Source organism: Podarcis raffonei, chromosome Z (genome assembly GCF_027172205.1).
Source record: "Podarcis raffonei isolate rPodRaf1 chromosome Z, rPodRaf1.pri, whole genome shotgun sequence".
NCBI classification, from domain to species: Eukaryota; Metazoa; Chordata; class Lepidosauria; order Squamata; family Lacertidae; genus Podarcis; species Podarcis raffonei.
This window is the reverse complement of record NC_070621.1, coordinates 16,560,860-16,588,503: the sequence shown is the minus strand read 5'-3', so window position 1 is coordinate 16,588,503 and position 27,644 is coordinate 16,560,860. Positions and strand designations below refer to the sequence as shown.

The following is a 27,644-nucleotide window of genomic DNA, read 5'->3' as shown; positions in this document are numbered from 1 at the left end:
ACACACACACACACACACAGAAATTAACATGGAAATGATCACCAAATTCTGCTGTATTCCACTAGATTTCTGGAGGCGGAGTTTACATTGTGGGAAAGCCCAGATATACAGTCATACCTCGACTCCTGAACGCCTTGGGAGTCGAACATTCTGGCTCCCGAATGATAAAAAACCAGAAGTGAGTGTTCCAGCTTTCAAACTTTTTTGGGAAGCCGAACACGTCTGGCGTGGCTTCTGCTATTGTTTCTGGCGTGCTTGCGCAATCGGGAACCAATCGGAAGCTGTGCCTTGGTTTCCAAACATTTCAGAAGTCAAACAGATTTCCAGAATGGATTCCGTTCGACTTCCGAGGTATTACTGTAATGCGGAAATCAACAGTTAGGGAAATGTTGGGGGTATGGAATAAACTGCTGCATGAATGCAAACGTAGTCATGGCACAATCTGCAAGGATTTGCAAACCTGTCAACATGTGGTGGTGTGGTTAGAGTGTTGGTAGGACCTGGAAGACCCAGGTTCTAGCTCCTACTCACCCATGAAGCTCACTAGGTGATTTTGGGTCAAGTTGCTGTCCCTCAGCCTAACCTATCTCACAGGGATGTAGGGGATATCAAAGGAAGAGGGAGAGAATCTTTATACCACCTTGAGCTCCTTGGATATAAATAAAATAAATTTTGTTTACTCTCTGTTTCTCATTTTTTCCAATTTAAAACTTCTTTGCAACCTTTCTACATCATTAGTACACATTTCTCCTAATGTATATGCATCTTTCTTTTATTTTTGCACACACATTTTCCCCATTTTAATGCATTTTGTACATTATTATGCTTCCACATAATATACACATTTTTGTACACTTTTTTGTTGGAGAACAACATTGAAAAACTCAGAGAAAGGTGCATTTTTGAAAAATTACAGTGTTTCAGTTTGCAAATCATTGCAGGAAGTCCAGATTTTGTAGGCTTGCATTAAATTGAAAATTCACCCAAATCCCCCCCCCCGCATCCCTGAATACAAAAGCACACATGAAGCGACGACAAAAGCTAAAACTTGCAGCCAAATCTCAGCACAGAGATTTGCCTTCTAAGTTACAGGAGCTTTCTCCCACCTCTCTCTACTTTCCCAGAAACTGATGCAAACCTTATAAATATGCAGACCGGATAGCTCATAAATAAGCTCTCTTTTCACAAGACTCTAAAAGGAGAACTTGAATGACAGCAAAGGCCAAAGGAGAATTTATTGTGCAATTTAGTACAAAAAAAATTGTTGCATTGTTGTGTTTTACTTTCACAAGTCTGTTTTATCCCCAAACTGCAGCAAGTCAATACCAATTTTTTTGGCATTGCTTCCTTCTTTCTAAATCTCTTGTATTCTTTATTTCCCCTTTCGCAATAGGATTTCTGATATCCAAACAAAATCAACAAGTTTTTCCACTGGAGAGAATTTTGTTTCACCCCCCCTTTTTTTCTGGGCTCTCTAACTTGTGGCAAAATCGCAGCAAATGAATTCTGGGAAAGTCCAAGTAATTTCCACAGATGCATTTTTATTAAACCCAATTCAACCTCCTTCTGTTTCCAACATTTGCAGGAGTGGATGGGCAAAACACTGCAGACCAAAATATAACTAAAAGTACACCACTTAAAAATTTGAAACTAAGGTACAAAATCAGAGGAGGAAGACACAGTTATTTTGTAATTCCACCTGCCACATGATTTTAACTTGCAACTTTTGAATTGCTTTTTCAGATGTATAAGTTTTGCCAATTTAGAATACTGTAAAAAGTATGATACAGGGAAAAAAATGTGCAGCTTTCAGTGTTCTACGTAACTCTTTGCCTTTTCCTCTGTCTAGCGAAACAAATAACAGAGAGAAATAAATAAATAAATAAGAAAGAAATATAATATAATATAATATAATATAATATAATATAATATAATATAATATAATATAATAGCAGAATGTTATCCTTATGGATATCTGTCCATTTCAGGCTCCCAATTTTCCAGTTAAGTTCCAGCCAACATTTCCACATTGGTTTCTAATTTATTTACTTATTTCAAAGAAGGTCTCGTGAAAATTCATCTGCATGAATCTTAGTATGAATTTCTCCTAATAAATACATTTGTATGCTGCTTTTCCTAATGTACACTTCCTTGGAAGAAAAAGAATTCCCCACCCATCCAGCTGGGTTGCCCCAGCCACTCTGGGCAGCTTCCAACACATATAAAAACATAATAAAACTGGATCCTGCTACCAAATAGATGATGAGTCCCTTTAGGGAAGGGTAACCTTCCCAGGAATTGGGAAGGGTGTTCAACTGGTTCTGCCCCACAGGTCAAAGCAATTTCTCCCAATATAATGCACATTAGTATGCTACTTTCACTAATTATATGCAATTATACGCACACTTTACATGCATCTTAGCACACATTGCTTGGCTGGAGAATCACCTTGCAGAATTTGGAAAAGTGCAAAGGGGGTGGGGTGGGGCTGCAGCTCAGTGTCAGAGCCTTAAGAAGGTCCCAGGTTCAATTCCCAATGGCATCTCCAGGTTGGGCTGTCTAAAACTCTGAAGAGTCACTACCAGTCAGTGCAAAAAAATAGCTAAATGGACCACTGGCTCGTTACTTAAATCACTACTTTCTTTAGCATCCTGATGACTAGAATCTCATTTTAGTTTGGATGCAGAAGCACCATACCTCGATGGTACAAGCTTCTGCTTTGCATGCAAGTGGATGCCCATGTTCAATGCCCTGTCTCCATGTAGGGCTGGGAGAGACTCCTGTCTGAAACCAAGGAGAGGCACTGCCTGTCAGCGTAGACAATACTGAGCTAGATGGACCAACTGTCCGACTCAATATAAGGTAGCTTCCTATATTCCTATGCTAATCTCAAGGGTATGGCTGTATTTCATTTCACGTATTGTTTTGGAAAGTGCAAATTATATGCAGGTTCGCCTTTAAATGAAAGCCAAATTTATCTCCCATCCCTAGTTATCCTCAAAACAGAAGTCATGCAAACCGGTGCCATTCACATAAATTTATAGAGGCTGCAGGAATCTGCAATCCCAAATGCAGAATTGTTATTCTTTTGCTGTGTGGGTCAAGTGGGTCTCGTTTATGTTTCCTACCCCACCTCTGTCTGTTCCATGCAGATATATGCCACCCCAACCCATCCTTCTGCACCAGCATCTTACCCATGGTGAAATCTGCCGCTGCCTCCCTCCCTCTCCACAACTGAGTTTGGAGCAGCTGCATCTGAGATGGAGAGCTAACATGGTCTTGTCCCCCCACCCCCACCCCCTTCAGGGATTTCAAGGCCTGCATGGCCGATGTTCTGCTTGGCTGACTCTCCTCATTCTCGCCAGATCACCCCGGAAAGAAGTCGGATATGCCTGAGAATTCTCCTGGAGCGCAGAGAGAATGCCAGTGAGATGGGTGCCCAAATCCAGAATGCACAAAAAACGTGCGCACGTCTCCCTGCTGATGCCCAGGAGATGCCTCAGGAACACATTTTCATCTGCTTATTATCTGGCCGCTGTCATGCTGAAGGTACGAAACGGGAGAGAAATCCTATTTCCTTTGCATTTTAATGAGAAGCTACCCGATCTGTGCTTCTCAAACTGACCTACGAACCAAAACACAGTGATACGTCAAAATCCGCCCTGCACTGAATTTTGTAGTGTGGTTCTCCAGACAAACAAAGTGTACAGAATATGTTACATTAGGGAAGAGCTTGCCTTAAAAAGAATGCGCTCATGAAATGACATGCAAAAACACATTGCATTATTTTTATTTATTTATTGCACTTATGGAACATATTTTTCTCCAAGGAGCTCACGGTGATGTACATGGTTCTCTTCCTGCTGCCCCCATTAAATCCCCACAAGGACCATGCAGGGCTGAGAGACAGAGACTGGTCCAGGGTCACTCTGTGAGCTTCGTGGCCAAGTGAGGATTTGAATCCTGGCCTCCCTGGTTCCAGTCCTACACTCTAACCACTACACCAAACTATTTATTTATATTGTATTTGTATCCCATATCCAAGGAACCCAAGGTGGCAAACATGATTATCTGCCTTCTCTCTTTTAATCCTCAAAACAACCCTGTGAGGTAGGTTGGACTGAAAGGCAAGGACTGGTCACACCCAGTGAGCTTCATGGCTGAGTGGAGGATTTGAAACCTGGTCCTTCTCAGGTCCTAGTCTGACATCGTAACCGCTATGCAACACTGCCTCTTGCCTAAGCAATCATATGCAATATTGGTGTGTATTGCTCAAAGATGTGCATACAAGAATGCATTTATTAAGAGAAATTCGTACACTAAGACGCTGTGGAATCTTCACAGGGATTTTTTGCAAATTGCTGGAGACACGTGCAGAACTGAAATTGAGTGGGGGTGGGGGGGTGGAGAAGTGAGATACTGAGGGAAATTGAAATTTACAGGTTTGCTCACCCCTAGCTGGAAAGGAACATTTCCCCCAAAATTGGTCACATGCTAAGACAGATGAAGAGAACCTGCAATTTCTGCATTACAGGGGGTAAGATTTGGTCACCCTTTGAGCTCTATGATTCTATGATTTCAGGACCAGCTTAATCCAGCCTCCTGCTTCCAATATATGCCTCTGGAAAGCCAACAAACAAGACCGGAAGTCCCCTCTCCTGTTCCTTTTTCTGTACCTGTTGGACAGATGTATACAACTGCTGAAAATGGAGGTTCTGGCTGACTATTATGTGCCATAAGGCATGAGTTAGCAGGGAAATGTTGCAGCGTGTCCTCACTTATTAAACAGAAGTGCTCCTGATCAGGGTTCCAGCAAGCCAGCTAGCTATGTCTTCTTCTAGGAGACTCCAAGCCATCCTGCCTTACCAAAAGTCAACATTCCATGTTACTTTTTGACACGGTGCCCCCTTAAATGTTAATTATTTTTTAAACGTACTCCTGCAAACCTTGTTGATCCTTTTATTTTCTCAGTGCTCCCACGTTCAGTCACCTTTCTACCGGCACTCCCCACCTGTGATCACGGTTAGGCACTCACAGCTCTAAACCTTCAGGAATTCATCTCGTCTGATAAATATGTAACACATTTGCTTTCACCTTGTTCCCAACAAGCAAGGAGACCAAGCTGTGCTTTATGGTGCTCCTTGCTAAATGGGGACATCGAAAGTTGGAAGAACAGCAAGGTCATTCCCCTGAAGAGAGGCACCTGAGCCTAACGATAAAACATATAACAGCAGAGATTTCAGCTGGAAGGTGATGGCTGTATCTAAAGAGGGCTCCCCGCCTCCTGAATTTCTGTCCTGTTTTATCTCCGTTATAGGCCACAACAGACCGGGTATAAATATATTGTTATTATTACTAGTAGTAAAATGCAATGGTAATAATATTAATAGCACATTCCCAGCCCTTTGTGGAGAGGCCAGGGATTGAACTTGGAGCCTTCTGTATGCAAAGCATTTGCTCTGCTACAGAGCAACAGTCCTTTCCCCTTAGAAATAAAGTTAAGATTCTAGACCTCATGGGTCTGAATTAAGCTAAATCATTTGAATCTGACCACTGGATCCATCTATCTCAGTATCATTGATTGCAGTGGCTCTGCAGGACTTCAGACTGCGGGGGGCGGGGGGGGAGGGCTCATCCAGACGTAACTTATTGGACATGCTGGGAACAAAACCAGAGGCTTTCTGCGTGCAAAGCATACACTTCATCACTGCACCACAGTCCCTTCCTAAGCGGGCAAGAACCTTGAGGGGTGCTCTTTTGAAGAGGCAAAAGTATACTGCAACTTTTTGTTGCAGTTTCCACACTGCTCTCCACTAACTCGTACCTACGGGACCGCCTCTCCTGGTATGCCCCACGGAGAGCCTCAAGGTCCATAAATAGCAACACCCTAGTGGTCTCAGGCCCTAAGGAAGTTAGATTGGCTTCAACCAGAGCCAGGGCCTTTTCAACTCTGGCTCCGGCCTGGTGGAACGCTCTGCCTCATGAGACCAGGGCCCTGCAGGAATCTGATTTCTTTCCGCAGGGCCTGTAAGACAGAGTTGTTCCCCCTGGCCTTTGGCTTGGAGCCAATTTGATTCCCTCCCCCGCTTTCTTTTTTCTTTTTCCTTTCTCCTCCTGTGATGAGGCTGCATTTTAATATATTTTAATGTTTCAATATTTTAATGTTGTATTTTAATCTTGCTTTTAAGTTGTATTCATTCAACTTGTTTTTATTATTGCTTGTTAGCCGCCCTGAGCCCGGCCTTGGCTGGGGAGGGCGGGGTATAAATAAAAAATATTGTTGTTGTTGTTGTTGTTGTTATTATTAACTCTGAGCCTGCAGGACTTTCCTCAGTCAGATGCACCTCGAACAGAAAAGACTGGTTACTTTCTCCTTTGCCTCAAACACAGGAGATTAGGAGGCGTGTGAGAAAGATTAGCCATGGGATTAAAGTTACCAGGGGGAAAAACCCCCTCAAAAATCATTTTTGGGTTTCAAAACTGCTTTTAAAAAGGCCCACAAGATTTATAACAGTAGGCCTTGCTTGGAGAGGATAGCTGCTGCACATAGGAGAAGGGGATCAGTGGAAGTTGATGCATTTGGATAAATGAAGAGGGCTGCGCCGCCAACCTGTCTGCCCTCAGCCAGCTTCCACCCACCTGCCTTTCTTACTTACAACTAGTCCAGCGGGTCGTGGCCCTGCCTGTCAGCTTCATTTACCTTCCCCTCTTAGTGCTGTCCATTGTACAGCTCAGCAGGAAGGAGGGTGGAGGGACAAAACGGGAATGAGTTGGCTCTGGCTCCTGCCTGGGCTCCCTGCCTTCTGCCCAAGTCTCAATGGACACCAGTCACCAGCGGTCTAGAGGGCTGCATTGGCTGTAGCACAGGAATAACTTTGTTGGATCACACAAAAGGGCATCCTGTACCCATGGGATGAGGCCTTTGCCCCACAGTATTCTGCTCATTTATCTGTTTGTTTCATTTATAAAAAGATATATATATACTGCTGTTCATTCACACACAAACACACAAGAGCATTTTACTACAATTAAACACAAAGCCATATAATAAAAGCTATATAAAAAAAGTTAAAACCAGAAATCAGCAAACTATTGTGGAAAGATGTACTCTTAGCTGCCTGCAGTGGCCTGGTGGAATAGAAAAAAAAATTCAGCAGGCATTTAAAAAAAGTGCCTGCTGAATCTTTGGTGGGCAGATAGTTCCAGGGGGCTGGGCCAATGACACTAAAGGCTTGGATGCTCGTTTCTGTTAAATTAGCCTCACCATCTCAGGAAACAACCAGTGATGCTCTCACTGATCATGCTCAGAGAGGAATGGGTCCATGCGGTACCCTGGACTTAAGTTGTTAAGGGCTTCGTAAATTATTACAAAGCCCCTGAACCTGGCTCGGTGGTGGGTAGGCAGCTAGTGCAAGATGCTTCAACAGGGGTGCTGCATGCTGTCAGCGAGGTGCCCCAATCATAAGCTAGGCCTCCACATTCTGCACCAGCTGGCTGGAGCTTCCAAACCGGGCCCATGGGCAGCCCCACATACAGTGCACTGCAGTAATCCAGTCTTGAAGTTACCAATGCATGGACTACAGTTGGGCTTCCCATTATCCTCAACCAGCACGGCCATCAGTCAGGAAAGAAAGGAGTTGTAATTCAACAACATCTGTAGGCAACAGATTCCCCATCCCTGTTTACATGGTATTAGCAAACATAACTGAGCACCGAAAGAAGAATTAACCATGAGTAAGAGCATGGGTAGGCAAACTAAGGCCCGGGGGCCGGATCCGGCCCAATCGCCTTCTAAATCCGGCCTGTGGACGGTCTGGGAATCAGTGTGTTTTTACATGAGTAGAATGTGTGCTTTTATTTAAAATGCATCTCTGGGTTATTTGTGGGGCATAGGAATTCGTTCATTTATTTATTTTTCAAAATATAGTCTGGCCCCCCACAAGGTCTGAGGGACAGTGGACCGGTTCCCTGCTGAAAAAGTTTGCTGACCCCTGAGTAAGAGGAATGCAACCAGCAGGCTTGCAGGATCCTTAAGGGTGGGGGTTTTTGTGTGTTTTTTACAACCCATAAAAACTAGGGGATGTGACTAACACAGATACATTAATATCAATGGGTCTACTCTGAGTATAATTTAGCTGGGAAATACCAAATGCTTTGAAGTTCTAAATAGCTACCACCCAAAATTTATCTTTATGACCAAACCTAGAAATGAAACAATCCTCCGAAATTGGCAAACAGACTCACCTAAGTTGCTTTGCATAGTTGATCTCAATCTCCGTCCTCTCTTTCACAAATTTGATGTACTTTTCCAGAACGTCGATCCCCCACTGGGTGTGTTTTTCAAGGTTGTCAAATTGATCCTGCAGAGCAAAAAAGAAAAGAAAAGAAAAGTGGATTCATTATGAGCCTTGGTGCAAATCACAATTGACATTTTTATTTTCAGTCATTAAAAAGAAAATCACCAATAAACACTCTATCTGGGGTCCAGTCCCATCTTAGATGCAATCCCCACTGTTTGACTTACGAGAACGATTCTGTACATGCCTAGCGCAGAAGGATGTTCGGTTGAGCTCAATGCAGCTTGCTTCCAGGTGAGCCTATATACAGGATCACAGCTTTACTGTTGAGTAAGTGCTTTTAGGATTGCAGTGCACTCACTGGCTTTGGTGCAATGCCAATAACCATGGGCACCAGTTGTCCTAACGAACGTTTCAGCAATTTCTCTCCCTGACTTCTCTCTTTCTCAGGGAATCTTGTGAGTAACCATGACCTGTAACTGATGAAGATATATCCCTATGTGAGAAGAAGGTAACTGGTGTGACTCACAGCCTCTCCCTGCTTTCAGAAGAAGCTGCAAGGCGGATGCTTCTTATAAAGTTTCTCAAACTGAGAGGAAGAGCAGATCAGGTGGGGGAGAGCAGACCTCATGGTCACCCACAAATTCTCCTCCCCCCTCCCGTCTTTGTGGCCGGCAGGAGGGGGAGGGATGCACTAGAATTGACAAAACTGATGGCTGGTGGCAAAATAAAAAAACTTTAGGGGTTAATTTTGGGAGGGATGGAATGAGTCTCCCATGAGAAAAGACTGCAGTGTTTGGGACTTTAAGGTTTAGTGAAAGGTGAGTAAACGGCAGCATGATATAAGCTCATAAAATGATGTAAGGCATTGGGAAAGTAGATAGAGAAAAGTTTTCCTCTCTCTCTCCTTACACTGTAACTCATGTTTTAAGATTGAGGACAGATGAAGGGGTTTTCCCCCCCGACAGAGTTCATAAACTATGGAACTCACTCCTGCAGGAGCATTGATGGCCACCAATGTAGATGGCTTTAAAAAAGGACTTGACAAATTTGTGGAGGATATGGCTATCAATAGGGACGTGGGTGGCGCTGTGGGTTAAACCACAGAGCCTAGGACTTGCCAATCAGAAGGTCGGCGGTTCGAATCCCCGTGACGGGGTGAGCTCCTGTTGCTTGGTCCCTGCTCCTGCCAACCTAGCAGTTCAAAAGCACGTCAAAATGCAAGCAGATAAATAGGTACCACACTGGCAGGAAGGTAAACGGCGTTTCCGCGCGCTGCTCTGGTTCACCAGAAGCGGCTTAGTCATGCTGGCCACATGACCCGGAAGCTGTACGCCGGCTCCCTCGACCTATAGAGCGAGATGAGCGCCGCAACCCCAGAGTTGGTCACGACTGGACCTAATGGTCAGGGGTCCCTTTACCTTTACCTTTATGGCTCTCAACGGCTCCTAGCTAGAATGGCTATCCTCTGGCTCCACAATCAGAGGCAGCCATGCTTCTGAGTAGCAACTGCTGGAAACCACAGGAAGAGAGCGGGCTCTAGTGCTTGAGTCCCACTTCTGGCTTCCCATGGTATATCAAGCTGGCCAGTGCGAGAATAGGATGCTGCACTACATGGCCTCCTTTGGCCAGATCCAGCAGGGTCTTCTTATGTTCATATGATGCACCATATTGTGTCTACGAAGATGAGCTCCAAGCCTCTGGAAACTGTGGTTATCCTGTTTCACAACCACTTCAGGCTGTAGTTGGAGTTTTTCATGGCTGAATGCTCTTTCAATCTAAACATAAAAATCCCTGCTAGAAAGCGAGCCTGTCAGCAGAAAGAATTTTAGGCCTGGACTTCTCTCTCATATTTTCTATGTGCAGGGATTTGTTTGTCTGTATTTTAATGGAGGAACATTCAGACATGTGAGCCACATCTGGAGTAATATAGCATAGACACAAATACATCACCTCAGTGAGAAATATCAGTCTGCTGCCTACTCCACACTCATCAGACTCCTTGCCCCATGGCTTCCCTACCTCCTAGAATTTCTCACTAATACTAAAGGTGTTCCCAGGAGGTAAAATAAACAAGAACTCCTGTCCCTTGGGGACTGTGCAAGATTTTAATCCCAGCCAACATTCTGGTAGCATTTGCTGAACATTCCGTATCATTGCAGCCAATCAGCTTTGATGCCACAAATGCAATATAAAGAAGATGCATAGTGGCATGGATAACAATTACTCTGAGGGTATCCTGCCTCTGAAACCTTTCTAAATATGTAGCTGCATTGCTTCCAAAACACAAGTGACACCACCTTTTCCTGTGGAGCTCTTCCTGTGAACCATCATGCTTCCTTATGGAAAGAAAAAATTCAGAGAGACCTCTAGCATGATCTCACACACAGAAAACTCTTCAGCCTAAACAAGTGATCTCAGCTGCCCTCTTTTCAAACCCCCCACTTCTTCAGAGACTGCACTTGGATTCCAGGCATTATTTACTCAAGTCTCAAAAAATACTGCTCGCCTTTCAATCAAGCATCCTGCATTCTAAACCCATCTAAGGCTTGTACACTGTTTTGCCTAATATACATACCTTTTCGAGAAAAGATACATAGGAAACTGCCCTACAACTCAAAATATTCTGCTGATCTACACTAATATCGGCTGCTCTGACCAGCAGCAATTATCCTGGTCTTTCCCATTGCTGGTTACCCAGTGGTGGATGGGACCAGAGGTGAAAGTCAGTGTGGCAACAAATCTTCATTCTTCATTTGTAAGAAAGCACTACAGTACTTCACTGTGGCAGCGCCTTAAACTCTGTGCCTATTGATATCAGACAGCCGCCTTCACTTTGCTCTTTTCAGCATTTGCTAAAACATTTTGTGTTTAGACAAGCCTACCCAGATGTTTAGAAACCTGCTGCGAGATTTTATGTTTTAGTCTATTGTTATTTTAACTTTTCGAAAGCTTTAGATTATTGTTAATTTATCTTGCTGATAATTTTAATGTTTTTTTGGTAAGCTGCTTTGAAGTGGGTATTTTTATTTTACTTTTTGCAATCCAGCGGGATATAAATGCGATGAAATAATATGCAATATTTATAATGAATGAATGCACATTTTATCATTGTACAGTAGGCCAGTTTCTGCACACACCCTGCTCTCTACCTTTCATCTAGGCAAGCAAGAGACACCCCAGTCGGCAAAACACTGAAGGAAGTTGCTATGGGGCATTCCCAGAGGGTCACATTTGATCCCCTGGCCTAGAGTTCCAAGCCTTGGTGCTACCAGATCCTTTTACCTGTAAATGGCTAAGGCTGAGCCTGGATCTTCTGCATGCGAAGCCTCTTTCTGTTTCTCCACTGTGGTGGCTGAGATCCCCTTTTTAACATTCAGTATCAGTAGTCCCTAGGCCATTTGGGGAAATGATTCCGCAGTAGGGCTTGGTGCAATCTCTTTCAATGTTTCCACGGTGCTCTGAAATTAACCTTCCCAGGGATGTGAAACTCAAAACCTCGTGCAACGTTCAGACAGATCCAGGCTGGGATAAAACCACTGGAAACATTTTACAAACATTGTCAGCTATACTAACCAACAACATTCCCTTCTTCTCACTTTTTTTTGGGGGTGTGTGTGAGTTTTAGAATATGTGGCTGACAGCAGAAGGTTCATGGCTGCCTTCATTTGCCTTTCAAAACCTATCCAGGTTTGGTGGTGTGACACAAATTTGAAAGTGCACATAAAACCAATTATGCTTCATCATTCAAAATTTAAGAAATATTCCCTGGGAAAAAAAAGAATCTCTTTATTTGAGTTCACAGAACCATCTGGAAGCCATCTTGACTCTCTTAATGACCCCAGTTATTTTCTCTGCAGTAGAAGGAAGTTTAGTTTGCAAAATCCTTCAAATAAATCCTGCAAATAGAAGAACTTCTTACATGAATACGGGAGGCCTGCGACCATGGTTCCTGCCTCTGCTCCTTCTTGCAACAGAGCACTGGGGATCCTGAATTGGCTAGGATCACCTATGTGACTGATCTAGGGAGGAGAAAGCAGCAGCTTTGCTGGGTGGAATGCAGTGGGAGAGTTAGGAAAGAATTATACCAAAGTACCAGGAACGGCCTGGGGAGCGGGAGGGTAATAGAACATCTGGGATCAAAGCAAACTAAACATCTGTGCAACCTCTTTTTGAGGGGGAAATTATAACCTGCTGAAATCTTTTATTTCCAACCCTAAAATTGAAACTGGAGAACATTTGGCATAGGTAAAGGTAAAGGGACCCCTGACCATTAAGTCCAGTCGCAGACGACTCTGGGGTTGCGGCGCTCATCTCACTTTACTGGCCGAGGGAGACAATGTTTGTCCACAGACAGTTTTTCTGGGTCATGTGGCCAGAATGACTAAGCCGCTTCTGACGAACCAGAGTAGCGCACGGAAACGCTGTTTGCCTTCCTGCTGGAGCGGTACCTATTTATCTACTTGCACTTTGACATGCTTTTGAACTGCTAGGTTGGCAGGAGCAGGGACCAAGCAACGGGAGCTCACCCCATCGCAGGGATTTGAACTGCCGACCTTCTGATCGGCAAGCCCGAGGCTCAGTGGTTTAGACCACAGCGCCACACACATGGCATAGCCCTGCCTAAAAACAAGCATTATTGGTTAGTTACTGCATATTGAGCCTGTTGTCTAAGTCTTTGTTCTAGACGAGGGTTGTGAGAACCTGTTCCTCCATATTTTGCTGGACTCCAGCTCCCACCAGCCTCAGAACAATAGTCAAGGATGCTGAGAGTTGCAGCCAACAGCCCGGGATGCTGGGAGTTGTAGTCAATGGTCAGTGACGATGGGAGTTGTAGTACAGCAAACATCTGGAGGGTCAGAGGCTCCTCCCTTCTGACCTAGGGTGTTCTGAGCTGCAAACTATCCTACATATTAGACTGCTTAATCGAGAGAGAGAGAGAGAGAGAGAGAGAGAGAGAGAGAGAGAGAGTTGATTCCGGTTGTCTGATATGACACTGTTTTTCACTAGACTATAAAAGCTGGTGTCAAAAGATGAAGTTGCATGCTGGTTTGCTTGAGAGGAGAGGGGCAAGTATTTCTTGAGTATTTCTTGTTCTTAAAGCCATCTAAAAAGCGGCTGCTTTTGAAATAAACCACTTCCTCCGATTCGCAGAAAATAAACAAGGCCTACTGAGAAAACCGGTGCATGAATCTTGCATAAACGTAACACTTGCGAAGAGGATGAGTTTCGGAACAAGAACATTTCAGAGCAAGTGGTGTCACTGCAGGCAAGAGATCTCTCTCCGGTGTAAAGTGAAACCCTGTCTTGCATAACGGGAGAGGTGGCCACCTTGCTAAACTTTAACGTTGCTAAACTTCAAGGGTCAATTTCTTGACCAAGCATAAGAACAGAAGAAGAGCCTGCTGGATCAAGCTAAAGGGAGCCCATCTAGTCCAGCAGCTAGTTCTCAGAGCGGCCAACCACATGATTATTGGAAGCCCGCAACAGGTATTCAAGGTATTCACAACTGGTATTCAGAAGAATTGCTGCCTCCAACTGCGGAGAGCAGAGCAGAGTTATCATAGCCATCTATAGCCTGCTCCTCCATGAATTGTGTCTAATCCTCTTCTAAAGCCATTTAAACTTATAGGTTAAAATTATAGAATGGTAGAGTTGGCAGGGACCCCAGGGGTCATCTATTCCAATCCCCTGCAATGCAAGAAACACAACTAAATCATACACCACATGGATGGCTATCCATCCTCTGCTCAAAAACCTCCAAGGGAGAAGAGTCTGCAACTAAGGCTGGACAATATTAAGATTTCAACCAGCTAAACACGGTGATATAGCAGTACATCATGATGTCTGAAATAAGGAGAAAGGAGGAAATAAAGTGGGGAGAAGCAGCCAAGATACATTGCCCAGCCTTAGAATCAGCCCCACACCTGGGGAGCACCGACACTCGCATGAGGTACCAGGGTACCATGCTGGTACCATTGCTCCTGCTGCCGCTATTGTGGAGGCAGGAGGAATGAGTGGTGATCCCAGGCTGTGAGGCATGAAGCTGCCGCTAAATAGCCTTTGACAGCCCTCTCCTCTTCCATGAATTTGTGCAACCCTCTTCTAAAGCCATCCAGGTTGGTGGGCATCCCTGCTTCTTGTGTTACATTAAATTTCATTTAATCACATCATGCAGCACTGCTGTTTTCAGAGGGAGAAAGTCCTGGCAGGTTAAAACAAAAAAGGGAAAAAAATCCCAGCCCAGCAGTTTGAAAGGCGGGAGGGGGTTAAACTACAAAGAGGGCAGTTTTCAAGATGCTGCCATAGCAACAGTGCTGGCATTCTTGGGGAAGGAGGGGGGACACACATGTTACTCTGCCAATTGGAATCCGCTTCACAGCTATGGAGAGACTGTTTCATTGGTAAAGGAGGTTGATGGTTCCTCAAATCAGGGAGCTGCATTTTCTCCCCCCCCCCACACACACAACCAAGGCAATCTGTTAATCTTGCAACCTGCGGTCCACTTGAGACCAAGCCATTCGCTTCCAAAAAAAGAAGTTCATCTCTGCCCAGTTGTCTGTTCCCACCAGGGGACAGCCAAAGGACTCCGGGAAGGTGATGAACAGGGCATGCAGCAAGCACGTACTTCCCCTATTCCACTGTCCTCCATCCTTGATATTCAGAGATAGGTGGCAAAAGCTCTGCTCTTATTTCCTTCAAGGAATCTAGAAGGGGAGAACATAGCTGAGATGAAACCTCTTACTTGTTCTGGTGAAAACTAGATTAACACATCGGAAACAAAGTCCTGCTCTCAATGTGGTGTTATGGGTCAGTGAGTCTAGCTGTTAACCAGAAGGTTGGTGGTTCGAGTCCACCCAGGAGTGGCAATGGGAAGAATTTGTGTATTGCAGGGGGTTGGACTAGATGACCCTCGGGTCCCTTCCTACTCTACAATTCTATGAGTCTATGTAGTTAGGTACAAGCCTTGAGTGCTGCGATTTTTCCCTCAGAAATAAGTGTCTCAGTGAGCTTACTAGGGATCAATTGCTTCCAGAGGGCTGCTCCTTGCAAGGGTGGGGGGAAACAGAAAGGAGAGTTTTGTGGCAGCTTTAAAAGGTTATCAGATTTATTGTGAGTATTTATTAATAGTTTTGTGGGTCACAGAGACCACTGTGCCTTGCATCTGACCAGAAGGAGCGTCTCCCAGCAGCTTCAAACGCAGGTGGAGGACTGTTGTGTTCACACCCTGCCCGGGGGTTTCCTAACACCACCTGCTGCACACCGCAAGAGACAAAATGGACCACTTTTGTTGTACTAGAGCTGGGCTCTGCTGAATCAGGCCAAAGGCCCATCTAGACCAGCCTCCTGTTCTCACAGTGGCCAAACAGATACCCCAAAGGGAAGCCCTCAAACAAGACCTGGACAAGAGCAACACCCCTCTCCCCACTTGGGATTCCCACAGCTGAGGTGGAACATCACCACTCCCTCTGAAGACTTTCTGTTCACATGACATCCTAATACAAGGTGGCCATGTGTCCTTCTTTAGGGAAGGCTGTCTCCTTTTACAAGAGACGTCTGGTCCAAATTTTAAAGACAAAGGACTTTAAGAAGGGGGTTGTCAAGGGGCCCTGAGGATACCACAGTATCCAGCCTCCAACATAGGAGAGCCAGCACCCTCTGAGACTGCCCATTCCACCATCAAACAGCTCTTGCTGCCAGAATGTTCTTCCTTATGCTTAATGGGCAAGTTGTCCATCAATGGTAAACATCTGGAGAGCAGGCTGAGCAGAAACACCTGGTCACAGCCGCTATGGTGTGGAAGGAGCACACACACACACACCCCACTTTGCAGCTCGGAGGCCAAAGAGGGATGGACACACCTCTGTCTTTTCCTTTCAACTTGTGGCTGAAATGGTTGCAGGTTTTGTACTGTAAAAGCAGCATCCAGAACATATGAGTTAACTGGGGGTAGGGGTGGAGGTGGAGGAGTATTTTTCAGGAAGATCAAGGAGCCTAAAAAAGCTTCCTGTCCCACTCAGCTGCCTCTAATGTCATAAGACCTTTTCCTCCTTCACAAACCGTGTCTGTTAATTAAGTCGGCAGTTCTCAGTTAATGAGAGCTGCATATTTGGGCCTCCTGGGAGTACATGCGGTTGGCTGCACTGGAAAGGAACAAGATGAAGGAGGGGAAGAGTGGCTGGATCTTTCTAAGCATCAGACAGATACACACACACACACACACACACACACACACACACGGTTATTGGTACTGTTCCAACTAATGGCAAACATGGGTGGTTGAGTGCTGACACAACTAAAGCGAAGAATAGAGCCATTTTGGAAAGGAAGGTTTAAGTGGGTCCATGTTAAATCGCAAACTGAACTGAAATTCACCCACCCACGCAGCACGTTCCTCACTTCCTGTGAAATTCCAAGCCCCTTGTATTACTCGCTGCAAGATCACCAGCAACTAGTATTCTGAGGCAGTGGAAGTAGAGGATAAGAAGAACCTGGATGAGGCCAAAGGCAGCCCATCAGGTCTAACATCCTCTTCTGACATCCGCCAACCTGATGCAGAATGGGAAGCCTGTGAGCAGAACTCAACCACGAGAGTCAGCAGCCCCACTGCGCTAGAAATGCCCACTGCAGGGCCGACACTGGCAGGTGGAAATATCCTTCTAACCTATTTTTGGACAGAGAAACTCAGCCTCTCATTTAAACAGGCGAAACCAGGCATTTCAGGCTTCACGGCTTAACTTTGCAGGAGGCACACTTTGGCACTTGGCGAATATGTTTGCACCTTTGCACGACTGGCGATTTAAATTTAGATCACTTCATTCCAGAATCAAGGATGTGGGAGAAAGAGAAGCTGGAGGATTAATAATATGCCATCATCAGTGTACACAAGAGAAGTCTACCCTTTTCTGATTCCGATGTGCCTAATCTGATCTGAGTGGATCATGACCCAGAGTAGATCAATCATCCACTTCAGAAATCCCCAGTCCAGCTGATTCCCATACAAGGGTTTGGGGTTTCAAAACATAGTCAAAGGTTTTACTTATGGGGTGGGGCCTGTGGATTAAGTGCCACCCCATGTGGTGTGCATTCAGATGATGCACAAGCCACTTGCCTCAAGTACCCCCTTCTGCAGTGGCTTTTCCATCCCCCTTGGAGTCTGAGGACCAGGAGTATAGTGGCAGATTCGTAAGTGAAGGTCCCTTCATGATAACCACAGCCACATCTCCTCACAGCCATGCCCCCTTCAAAAGTTATATAACCTTCCAAGATCATACGATAACCTTACAATTATGTTATAATGATAATTATAATAATAATGATGATTAGGGATGCATTGGAGATCTCCTTGCATTGCCTTTCAGTTCTTTCTACTTAATTATCTGTGCTCATGCATGGGCAAATGATTTGGAGTGCTCCAGTATCTTCTTTCGGAGTGCTTTAAAATTCTGCTTTCCTTCGTTCAGAACTTGCACCCCATTCTCTTGAAACTGAAGCAACTTGTGTTTTCAGTGTTCCTAAATGCTGAGTGTTGGAGCACACAGGAGAAGTCCTCTGAATTCTTCCCACCCACCTTCTCCAGAGGGACCTTAGAATCAATTGTATGATTTTATTACTCATTTTCATAATGAAAAGGGCACATTCTTGCAGCCCAGGAACACAGGATGGTTCCAATCATCCAAACACAGTTCAACCATGCAAGTCTAACTCAGAAGTTGGAAGAAGCGAATCTCACAACCCATAGAATCAGAACAGTGAACCTGAAGCCCTCCAGATGTTGCTAAACTGCAACCACCCACAATTTTTGTGATCCCCCTTCCTAACCTCAAAAAAGACTCTCATTCTTATAATTCTCAATAAAGGACTGAATCAAATACCGATATAGGCAACTGCATAATACAGAGTTACATCATTGGTCCATCTTGTTCAGTACTGTCTACACTGACTGGCAGCAGCTCTCCAGGCTTTTAGACACTGGCCTCTCCCAGCCCTACCTGAAGATGCCACTGGGGATTGAACCTGTGGCCTTCTGCATGCAAGGGCGGGTGTTCTACCCCTGAGCCAAACCCAATTCCGGAACATTTTCAAGAGCAGTGTTGAAAGGCATCTAATGCCCAATTTCGTAATCGGACACAAGCTTGCCTCCTTGACACACTCACACCAGCATAGCTTTTCAGAGCTGAACTGTCAAATAGTAAGGTAAATGTAAAGGACGCATGGACGGTTAAGTCCAGTCAAAGGCGACTGTGGAGTTGGACGCTCATCTCGCTTTCAGGCCGAGGGAGCCAGCGTTTGTCCACAGACAGCTTTCCAGGTCATGTGGCCAGAATGACTAAACCGCTTCTGGTGCAATAGAACACCATGATGGAACCAGAGCACACAGAAACTTTGTTTACCTTCCCACTGCAGCAGTACCTATTTTTCTACTTGCACTGGCTGCTTTCGAACTGCTAGGCTGGCAGGAGCTGGGACAGAGCAACGGGAGATCACTCTGTTGTGGGGATTCGAACCGCCGACATTCTGATCGGCAAGCCCAAGAGGCTCAGTGGCTTAGACCACAGCGCCACCTGCGTCCTTTTTTTTGGCCAAAAAGTAACAGCAGTTAGATTTCCATAAAGTAGGTTTACACATATTGAGGTTTTGGACAGTGTGCGATTTTTACCGCAATTGGATCCATATGGCTGACGGCAAGCCCAGTGTGAAACCCAGGCACCTTTCCAAGTTTTGCTTGTGAAATTCATATGGGAAAAGAAATCAGGAAGGGGGATTAATGGTTTCAGCACCTGAATATGTATGCAGCATATAACTTGGAGGTGCAGCAATCAAGGTAAAAAAGCTTCAAACAGTCACCCTATCCCACCCAGTCCCATCTTTGTTGGCTAACCGCTGGTCTCCAAATTCCCTTCAACTTTCCTAGGTTTAGAACAGGGGTGTCAAACTCAAATTCATCGGGGGGCCGCATCAGCAGTTTGGTCACCCTCAAAGGGCCGGTTGTATCTGTCACATCACAGGATGGCATGCGCTCAATATAAAAACAAGTGGAGGTTTCCTGAATGCATGTAAAGTGGAGGTTTCCTGTGTAGAGCGGCCGGCGCTACACGGGCCACATGACGAGGTCTGGCGGGCCGGATTCGGCCCGCGGGCCTTGTGTTTGACACCCGTGGTTTAGAACCTCAAATACTTTACACTGGAAGGAAGTGCAGGGCATTTTTGTTTAGAGAAAACATGAGTAAGAGGTGAGTAAGTGACAGAATTTCAAAGAGGAATAGACAAATCCATGGAGAAAAGGGCTATCGAAGGCTAGCCACAATACTAGCCACAATGGCTATGCTCCGTCTCTGCATTTGGGAGGCAGCAATGCTTCTGAATACCAGTTGCTGGAAACTGCAGGAAGCGAGAGAGATCTTGTGCTCAGGTCCTGTTTGCTGGTTTTCCACTGAGGCCACTGTGAGAAGCTGGCCTAGATGGGCAATTGGCCTGATCCAGCAGCTAAACTCTCCGTAAGTGCCCAACCCACAGATTGGAATTGGGACCTCACAGAAGCAAAACACGTGTTCACAGCTGCTGCAAGCCTTCAAATTTGACCCTACATCGCAACAAGAACTCTCCCTCTCTTCTTCACCCCATGAAGCGCATCCTTTTATATCACCAGCTGTTAAAACATCATCATAATTTGCATTACAATTCAGCTACGTATCTTTCCCCTTTGGGTACATGCTGGCTAATTACTAAAAACGTCACCCATCAATGCATCAGAAGATCATATGAAATCTCTCTCTAGGGAGCAGAAATAAACAAAAGCGTAAACTTTAGTTTTGGGAAGGCTGCAGCAGTATTGAAACTTGCCAAGACAGACCCCATCTGTGTGTTTGTGTGGGTCCCTACAACAGGGTATACAAACTATTCTGCAGCATTTAGGAATCCAGGGAACAACTGCAGATCAGTACCAGAGCACCTGCTTTGTAGAAGGTCCCAGGTACAATCCCCGATTGATTCCACAGATGGAGTAGGGAATGTCTCCTGCTTGAAAAGCTACTGCCAGTCAGTGTAGAACAGCGCTGGTCTAAGATATAAGTTGTTGTTGTTTAGTCGTTTAGTCGTGTCCGACTCTTCGTGACCCCATGGACCAGAGTACGCCAGGCACTCCTGTCTTCCACTGCCTCCCACAGTTTGGTCAAACTCATGCTGGTAGCTTCGAGAACACTATCCAACCACCTCGTCCTCTGTAGTCCCCTTCTGCTTGTGCCCTCCATCTTTCCCAACATCAGGGTCTTTTCCAGGGAGTCTTCTCTTCTCATGAGGTGGCCAAAGTATTGGAGCCTCAGCTTCACGATATAAGTTAGTCATGCCCATTAATTTCATTGGACCTACTCTGAGTAGGACTATCATTGCACATCCTTTGAGACTCCTAGGTCTTTGTTTACTCCCTGTGCACTGTCCTATTGATCCCAAACAGCATCAATATCAACCCCTTTGGGGAAACCCACAGTAAGCCATAGGGAACACAAAGCACCATTTGCCAGTGTTCAGACAATAACAAGGAACCCCAGCTAGTTGAAAAAGGAAGGAAAGTCTTCCAAGCACTTCCTTGCATCCACAGCAGAGGAGAAGATGGTAGACTGTGCTAGCTGTGAGTTTGGGGCATATAACACTAAAACAAGCCATGGTGGTTATATACCTATTGAGTTATTGCATTTATGTATCACCATCTTCTCCAAGGAGTTCAAGGTTCTCCTCCTCCTCATTTATTACCTGCAACAAGAACCTTGTGAGGTAGGCTAGGCTGAGAGGCAGTGATTGGCTGAAGAGCACACCCAATAAGCTTCATAGCCAAGTAGAGATTTGAACCTTGGTCTTCTAGGTCCTAGTTTGGCACTCTATCCATTGCACTGACTATGAGTTTCACTGACTTCCCTTCCTTCTTCAAGGCGCATGATGTGGAGAACGAGTCAGTATTCTAATTTGAAATGTAGAACAGCATCCCAAACATGCCTACCCCATTTAATATGGACATTTGTGTGTCTCTGAGAGAGCTGGAGACTTACAAGAGTGTTTGTGTAATGCTGGATCCAGTTAAACCCAATTTCTCATGTTGATCCATAGATAGATAAATAGACAGATAGCTATAGAAGGAAATTTGGATATTTGAGGGCGAGTAGAATGACAAAAAAGCAGATTTTTAAAAACCAACAAAGCCATATTTTCACAGACCGCACCAGACCCCAAAATTCTCCCCCCCCCCTAAAAAACAAAAATAAGTCTCTAGGCAGGTTTTTTTAAAAAACAAAACAAAAAACAGAAGTTAACAAGAGTCCCCTACAGAAATAAATATATGAATGCATGGTGGTAGGTGGGGAAAGAAAGAAAAAAGTGAAAATATTTGCAAAGAATGCTGACCCATTAAAAGCAGACAAAGGCACTTGTTCAACTAGGGGAATGAATAATTTAACTGGAACTCATGCATCCATTAAATTTACACAATTTTTGCAAGCCTTCCCCCACCCTCCCCAAGTTCTTTCATTTGTACTCTGTGGCTTTGACCATTACTAAGCATGCCACATTTAGAAATGTTGCAGCAATACCAAGGCCTAAATCTTGCTCCAAGGGATAAATGCTGGCTGGTGGCTCCTCCATACAAACAGCGTATTCCCTGCATACAGAAAGCTAGCAAGCCAGGGACAAGGGCACAAAGTCTGGAAAGAGGGAAGTGTACCAATCGCCAGATGGAGAGATTCGGCAGGCACATTTGGCCCACAGTCCTGATGTTCTCCAGCCTTGGTCTAGAGCAGTGTTCTTCAGCCTTGGGCCCCAGGTGTTGGGCTACAGTTCCCATCATCCCCAATCAGCTTAGCCAATGGTTAATGACGATGGGAGTTGTAGTTCAACAGCATCTGGGGACTCAAAGCTTGAAGAAAGAACACTGCTTTAGAGGGACAAAGGCATCCACAGTGGAGGGTGATGGGTGAAGGAATCAGGGTATGTCCTAGATTGCAATCCACACTCTGCTCACTTTCCAGGAACCCTTGAAAGCAAAGGCCTTTTAAATTCTTTACAGAGCTGAGAGCATCTATTTTTCAATATATGCGGGAGCAGTAAATTATACATGCTACCAGTATGCACTTTTGAAATTCATCTGCTAGAACGACAGATTCAGTTGGGAGCTATAGAGAGAGACGTCTTCCTTTGCTTAACGCAGAGAGAAATCCATTTTCTTGACGGAGGTTCTTGAAAGAGTTGCTTAGTCTCCGATCCAAATTAATTCTCCATCAACCAAATGGATGTGTGATATTGTGCTTATAGGACACCATCAATATTTAATGATATCATCAATAAAGCTCCATATATATATATATATATATACATGCTTTTGTTTAGTGCACCTGTTGGCTGGGGGCAGTTTTCCATGCTAAGAGGGTTTTTTTAAAAAAATCATCATAATTCATGGGATAACTAGGGAAGAAAAATTAAGGTTATGATCCAGCCAGAGCTTAGCACTAACAAGTCCCAGAGATTTCAACAGAACAGTTCATAAAGCATCTGTTTGGGATCTTCTATCGAAATTGGTGAGATAAAAAAAAAAGGCTTAAAGTTTTGCTTGGATTTCTGTCAGAATGAGCCTCTCAACAGGAACAATCTGTGAGTTCGGGGCTGATAGGAATCTCAGGATCTATTCCAGACAGCCTGTTTATTGAACATTAATCCTGATTTAAATTGCAGAGAGCTTCTACAAACATCTAACAACCTAAGAAGAGCCTGCTGGATCAGTCCAGCGGCCCATCTAGTCCAGCATCCTCTTCTCACAGTGGCCAACCAGATGACTGCGTTCGAAACCCTCAACCAGAACACAAGCACAAGAGCACCCTCCCCTCCTATGGTTTCCAGCAACTTGCATTCAGAAGCATTGCTGCCACACCGTTTTCCCAGGGAATTCCCACGCTTTCTGGAGCATTTTCCTGTCACCTTACTGCAAAAGAGACTAATTTTTAAATTGATTTTTGGAAGCGGGTTTAATCACACACGAGCACCAAATCCATTTTAATTTTGCAAACTGAATTTGCTGGGAGGCAACTGTCAACGTTTTGCTGGTGGGAATCAGTCCAAAAGTGTCCAATATAGTGATCAGGGTGAGAAGGCTCCTCCAGCTTCAGCCTTGCATTTAACAGCTTGCCTGGTAGTCACAGAGGAATGGTTAAGTTCAATGGGCTGGCTCCTTCTATGGCTAGTACAAGCAGGCTGGCCAAGGGAGGACTGGTCACTCTGTCGCCCACACACTTGGTATGAGGTGGATCCTGCATGCTCCACCAGCCTTGCTAAGCGGTCAGCCGTCTGTATTTCTGTGCTACTAGTTTCCTAACAAACTATCAAATTAACTATACAGGCTAGTAACTTTAGTAGGGATATTTGCAAGGCTGGCCCAACGCCCACTGTTCTACTCATCCAGAATTCCAGCCTGATCGGGATAATTTCAAAAATTAATTCCACAGACATTGTGCCGTTCACTGTGGCTTCCAGCTCATGTGCATCTTTCCCCTGGAGCACATGTGTGCACTCATAAAATGAGGCTGCATTTTAATGTCGTATTTTAATCTTGTTTTTAAGTTGTATTTGAATCAATTGTTTTTATACCTCGTGTTAGCCGCCCTGAGCCCAGTCTTGGCTGGGGAGGGTGGGGTATAAATAAAATTTATTATTAATTATTATTATTATTATTATTATTATACCATGGATGCTTTAGTTTAGAGAAAAGGTAAGAGGAGGCATGATAGACAGTCTACAAAATTATACATGGCACAGAGAAAGTGGACAGATGATTTTTTCCCCTCCCCCTCTCTTAATACCCAAACTCACAGACATCCAATGAAGCTGAATGTTGGGAGGATTCAAGACAAATGAAATAAAGGACTTCTTCACAGGTGGCAGTGAAGGCCAACAACTTGGATGGCTTTAAAAGATTAGACAAATTCATGGAGGATAAGTCTATCTGATGGCCACTAGCCATGTCATCTGTGTTATCCTTCCACTATTGGAGGTAGCGTGCCTCTGAATAAAAGTTGTTGAGAATCACAAGTGGGGAGAGTGTTGCTCCTGTTCTCAGGTCCTCCTTGCAGGCTTCCCATTGAGGCATCTGATTGGTTGCTATGAGAATAGAATGCTGGACTAAATAATAATAATAAAAATTTATTATTTATACCCCACCCATCTGGCTGGGCTTCCCCAGCCACTCTGGGCGGCTTCCAACAGAATATTAAAAACAAGACAGCATCAGACATTAAAAACTTCCCTAAACAGGGCTACCTTCAGTTGTCTTTTAGAAGTAAAATACTTGCTTATTGCCTTGACATCTGCTAGGAGGGTGTTCTACAGGGTGAGCGCCACTACTGAGAAGGCCCTCTGCCTGGTTCCCTGTAGCTCGGCTTCTTGCAGCGAGGGAACTGTCAGAAGGCCCTCGGCGCTGGACCTCAGTGTCCGGGTAGAACGATGGGGGTTGAGATGCTCCTTCAGATATACTGGACAGAGGCCGTTTAGGGCTTTAAAGCACCAACACTTTGAATTGTGCTCAGAAACGTACTGGGAGCCAATGAAGATCTTTCAGGATCTTTCATAGTCCACTGGCCTGATCCAAAAAGGCTCTTCTTATGTTCACTGGGCATGGGCAGGCAATCCTGCTCGACCACCTTCAGGTTTTAGTCTCTGCCTTATTTCAGAGTTGTAGCTTCCACAGCCATTGATAAAACACCACTCCAAAAGAATCTCAGGCCAGCCTCACTAAACAGGCATGTCAAGAGTTGCTTCTGGTGCATTGCATAAAACTTGCCTTCATATTTACAAGCAACGTGGGTGGCGCTGTGGGTTAAACCACAGAGCCTAGGGCTTGCCGATCAGAAGGTCGGCAGTTTGAAACTCCGCAACAGGGTGAGCTCCTGTCGTTCAGTCCCTGATCCTGCCAACCTAGCAGTTTGAAAGCACGTCCAAGTGCAAGTAGATAACTAGGTACTGCTCCAGCGGGAAGGTAAACGGCGTTTCCGTGTGATGTTCTGGTTCGCCAGAAGCAGCTTAAGTCATGCTGACCACATGACCCAGAAGCTGTACGCCGGCTCCATCGGCCAATAAAGCGAGATGACCGCCGCAACTCCAGAGTTGGTCACAACTGGACCTAATGGTCAGGGGTCCCTTTACCTTTATGTATTGTAAATTGAGTGAGCTCCCCCCCCAACCCCCACAAATAATGTTTTTTTAAAAAATTGTCCTGGAGAGCAGGTTATTTCCTAGAGGTAATTCCTTCCATTACACTCTGTGGAAAAGAGCAACCACACTTTTTTTGCCTTGTAAAGTTATTTTCCGCCCCCAGCTCCCTGCCGAGATGTTTCCTCATAGCTTCCTATTGCAGCTATAGAAAATGTAACCAAACTACATATTGTGTGCAGTTTTCATTGTCCATGTATAAAATCAAGGATGTTTTGCCTCCTTTCACAATGCACAGCGCTGGTTCAAAGGCTCTGCAAACTGACCGCTCTTCCCTCTGCAGAAGGCTTCCTAGATGCCAGGACATGCCTTCCAGCTGCCACCCTAGAAACCTAGTTGACATACTGCATATGAAATGGAGAAGTTGCTCTGGGTGGGTGGGAAATATCCTGGTACGAGTGTATTCCTGTGAGTAGCAATTGCTAGGAATCACAAAGTGGAGTGTCAAGTTGCTGTTGCACTCAGGTCTTGCTTGCAGGCTTCCCACTGGGGCATCTGGTTGGCCAGTGTGAAAACAGGATGCTGGACTTTGATGGACCCCCTTTGAGTTAACCCAAACGCCAGGCTCTTCTGGTGTTCTTACAAGTAAGGTAAAGGGACCGTTAAGTTCCAGTTGTGTTCCTGACCGTTAAGTTCCAGTTGTGAACGACTCTGGGGTTCCGGCGCTCATCTTGCTTTATTGGCTGAGGGAGCTGGCGTACAGCTTCTGGGTCATGTGGCCAGCATGACTAAGCCGCTTCTGGTGAACCAGAACAGAGCATGGAAACACCGTTTACCTTCCCGCTGGAGCGGTACCTATTTATCTACTTGCACTTGGACGTGCTTTCGAACTGCTAGGTTGGCAGGAGCAGGGACCAAACAACAGGAGCTCGCCCCGTTGCGGGGATTCAAACCGCCGACCTTCTGATCAGCAAACCCTAAGCTCTGTGGTTTAGACCACAGCGCCACCCGTGTCCTGTGTTACAAGTAGCAGGTGGAAATTACAAGGCCTTTGCACACCACATCACGTTGACCTGGAACACAGGAATCTGCCTTATACCAAATCAGGCAACCTAGCCCAGGGTTGTCCACTCTGACTGGCAGCAGCTCTCTCTCTCTCGTGTTTTCAAGCACAGATCTTTCTCAGCTCTAACTGGAGATGTCAAGGATCGAACCCAAGACCTTGGGCATGCAAGGCAGATGTCCTACCACTGAGCAATGACCCATCTGGTGTCTTTTATAAACCACTGAAGCAAGCAAAAGCAGTTCTGAGAATCAGTTCAGATTTGTAACTAAATGCCTCAGAAACACTTAAGCCCAGAGTGCTAATGCATATTGGCAGGGTAAAAATCCATAACTCACACATCTTCTGTGAGTGTTTCTGCCTGGCGAGGATGTGTCATTGAACCCTGATAATTAATGCCTCCTGCTTCCTGGACATAGTTCCTGGACATTAATGCCTCCTGCTTCCTGGGTATGCAATTATCTGCAGAAACTAGCCTACTGTGCAGGAGTAAAATTGGCATATGTAGCTTGGCCCATTTTTGCCTCCCTGCCCACCACTGAGATGGGCTCCAAGAAGTTACTTAGAACGGAACGTGGTCCTCAAGTCATAAAAATCGCCCCAACCCCTGATCACACTTGCATTGTCTTCCTATAGCACCCCCCCAAATATATTTTGCCCCCAAATAAGCCTGCCCATTCTAATGATGTGTCTATTACTACTGTGGCCCTTGGAAGGTTGCATGTAAGTGGATACGGCCCTCAGGACAAAAAGGGTTTCCTAATCCTGGGCAATAATATTATGTCGCTGTGGAATGGAGCCAGGTGGAGACACAACACTCACATTCTCTCTCTCTCTGGAGTAACTCTCCCAGTTGTGAAGAACCAGAGTACAGTGGTACCTCGGGTTACAGACGCTTCAGGTTACAGACTCCGCTAACCCAGAAATAGTACCTCGGGTTAAGAACTTTGCTTCAGGATGAGAACAGAAATCGCGCAGCGGTGGTGCGGCGGCAGCAGAAGGCCCCATTAGCTAAAGTGGTGCTTCAGGTTAAGAACAGTTTCAGGTTAAGAACGGACCTTCAGAACGAATTAAGTTCTTAACCCGAGGTACCACTGTACTCA

The 27,644-nt window shown here is 45.2% G+C and overlaps 1 protein-coding gene across 17 annotated transcripts in view; it reads right to left on the bottom strand.

The window, feature by feature from the left end:
* FNBP1 (formin binding protein 1) overlaps window positions 1–27,644 on the bottom strand; it is a 114,631-nt gene that overhangs the window by 62,440 nt on the left and 24,547 nt on the right. For all 17 annotated transcript variants that reach the window (XM_053374113.1, XM_053374111.1, XM_053374114.1 and 14 more), the window contains exon 2: window positions 8,245–8,360. In XM_053374113.1, coding sequence (XP_053230088.1) covers window positions 8,245–8,360 — 116 coding nt within the window. The remainder of the gene's footprint in view (window positions 1–8,244; window positions 8,361–27,644) is intronic.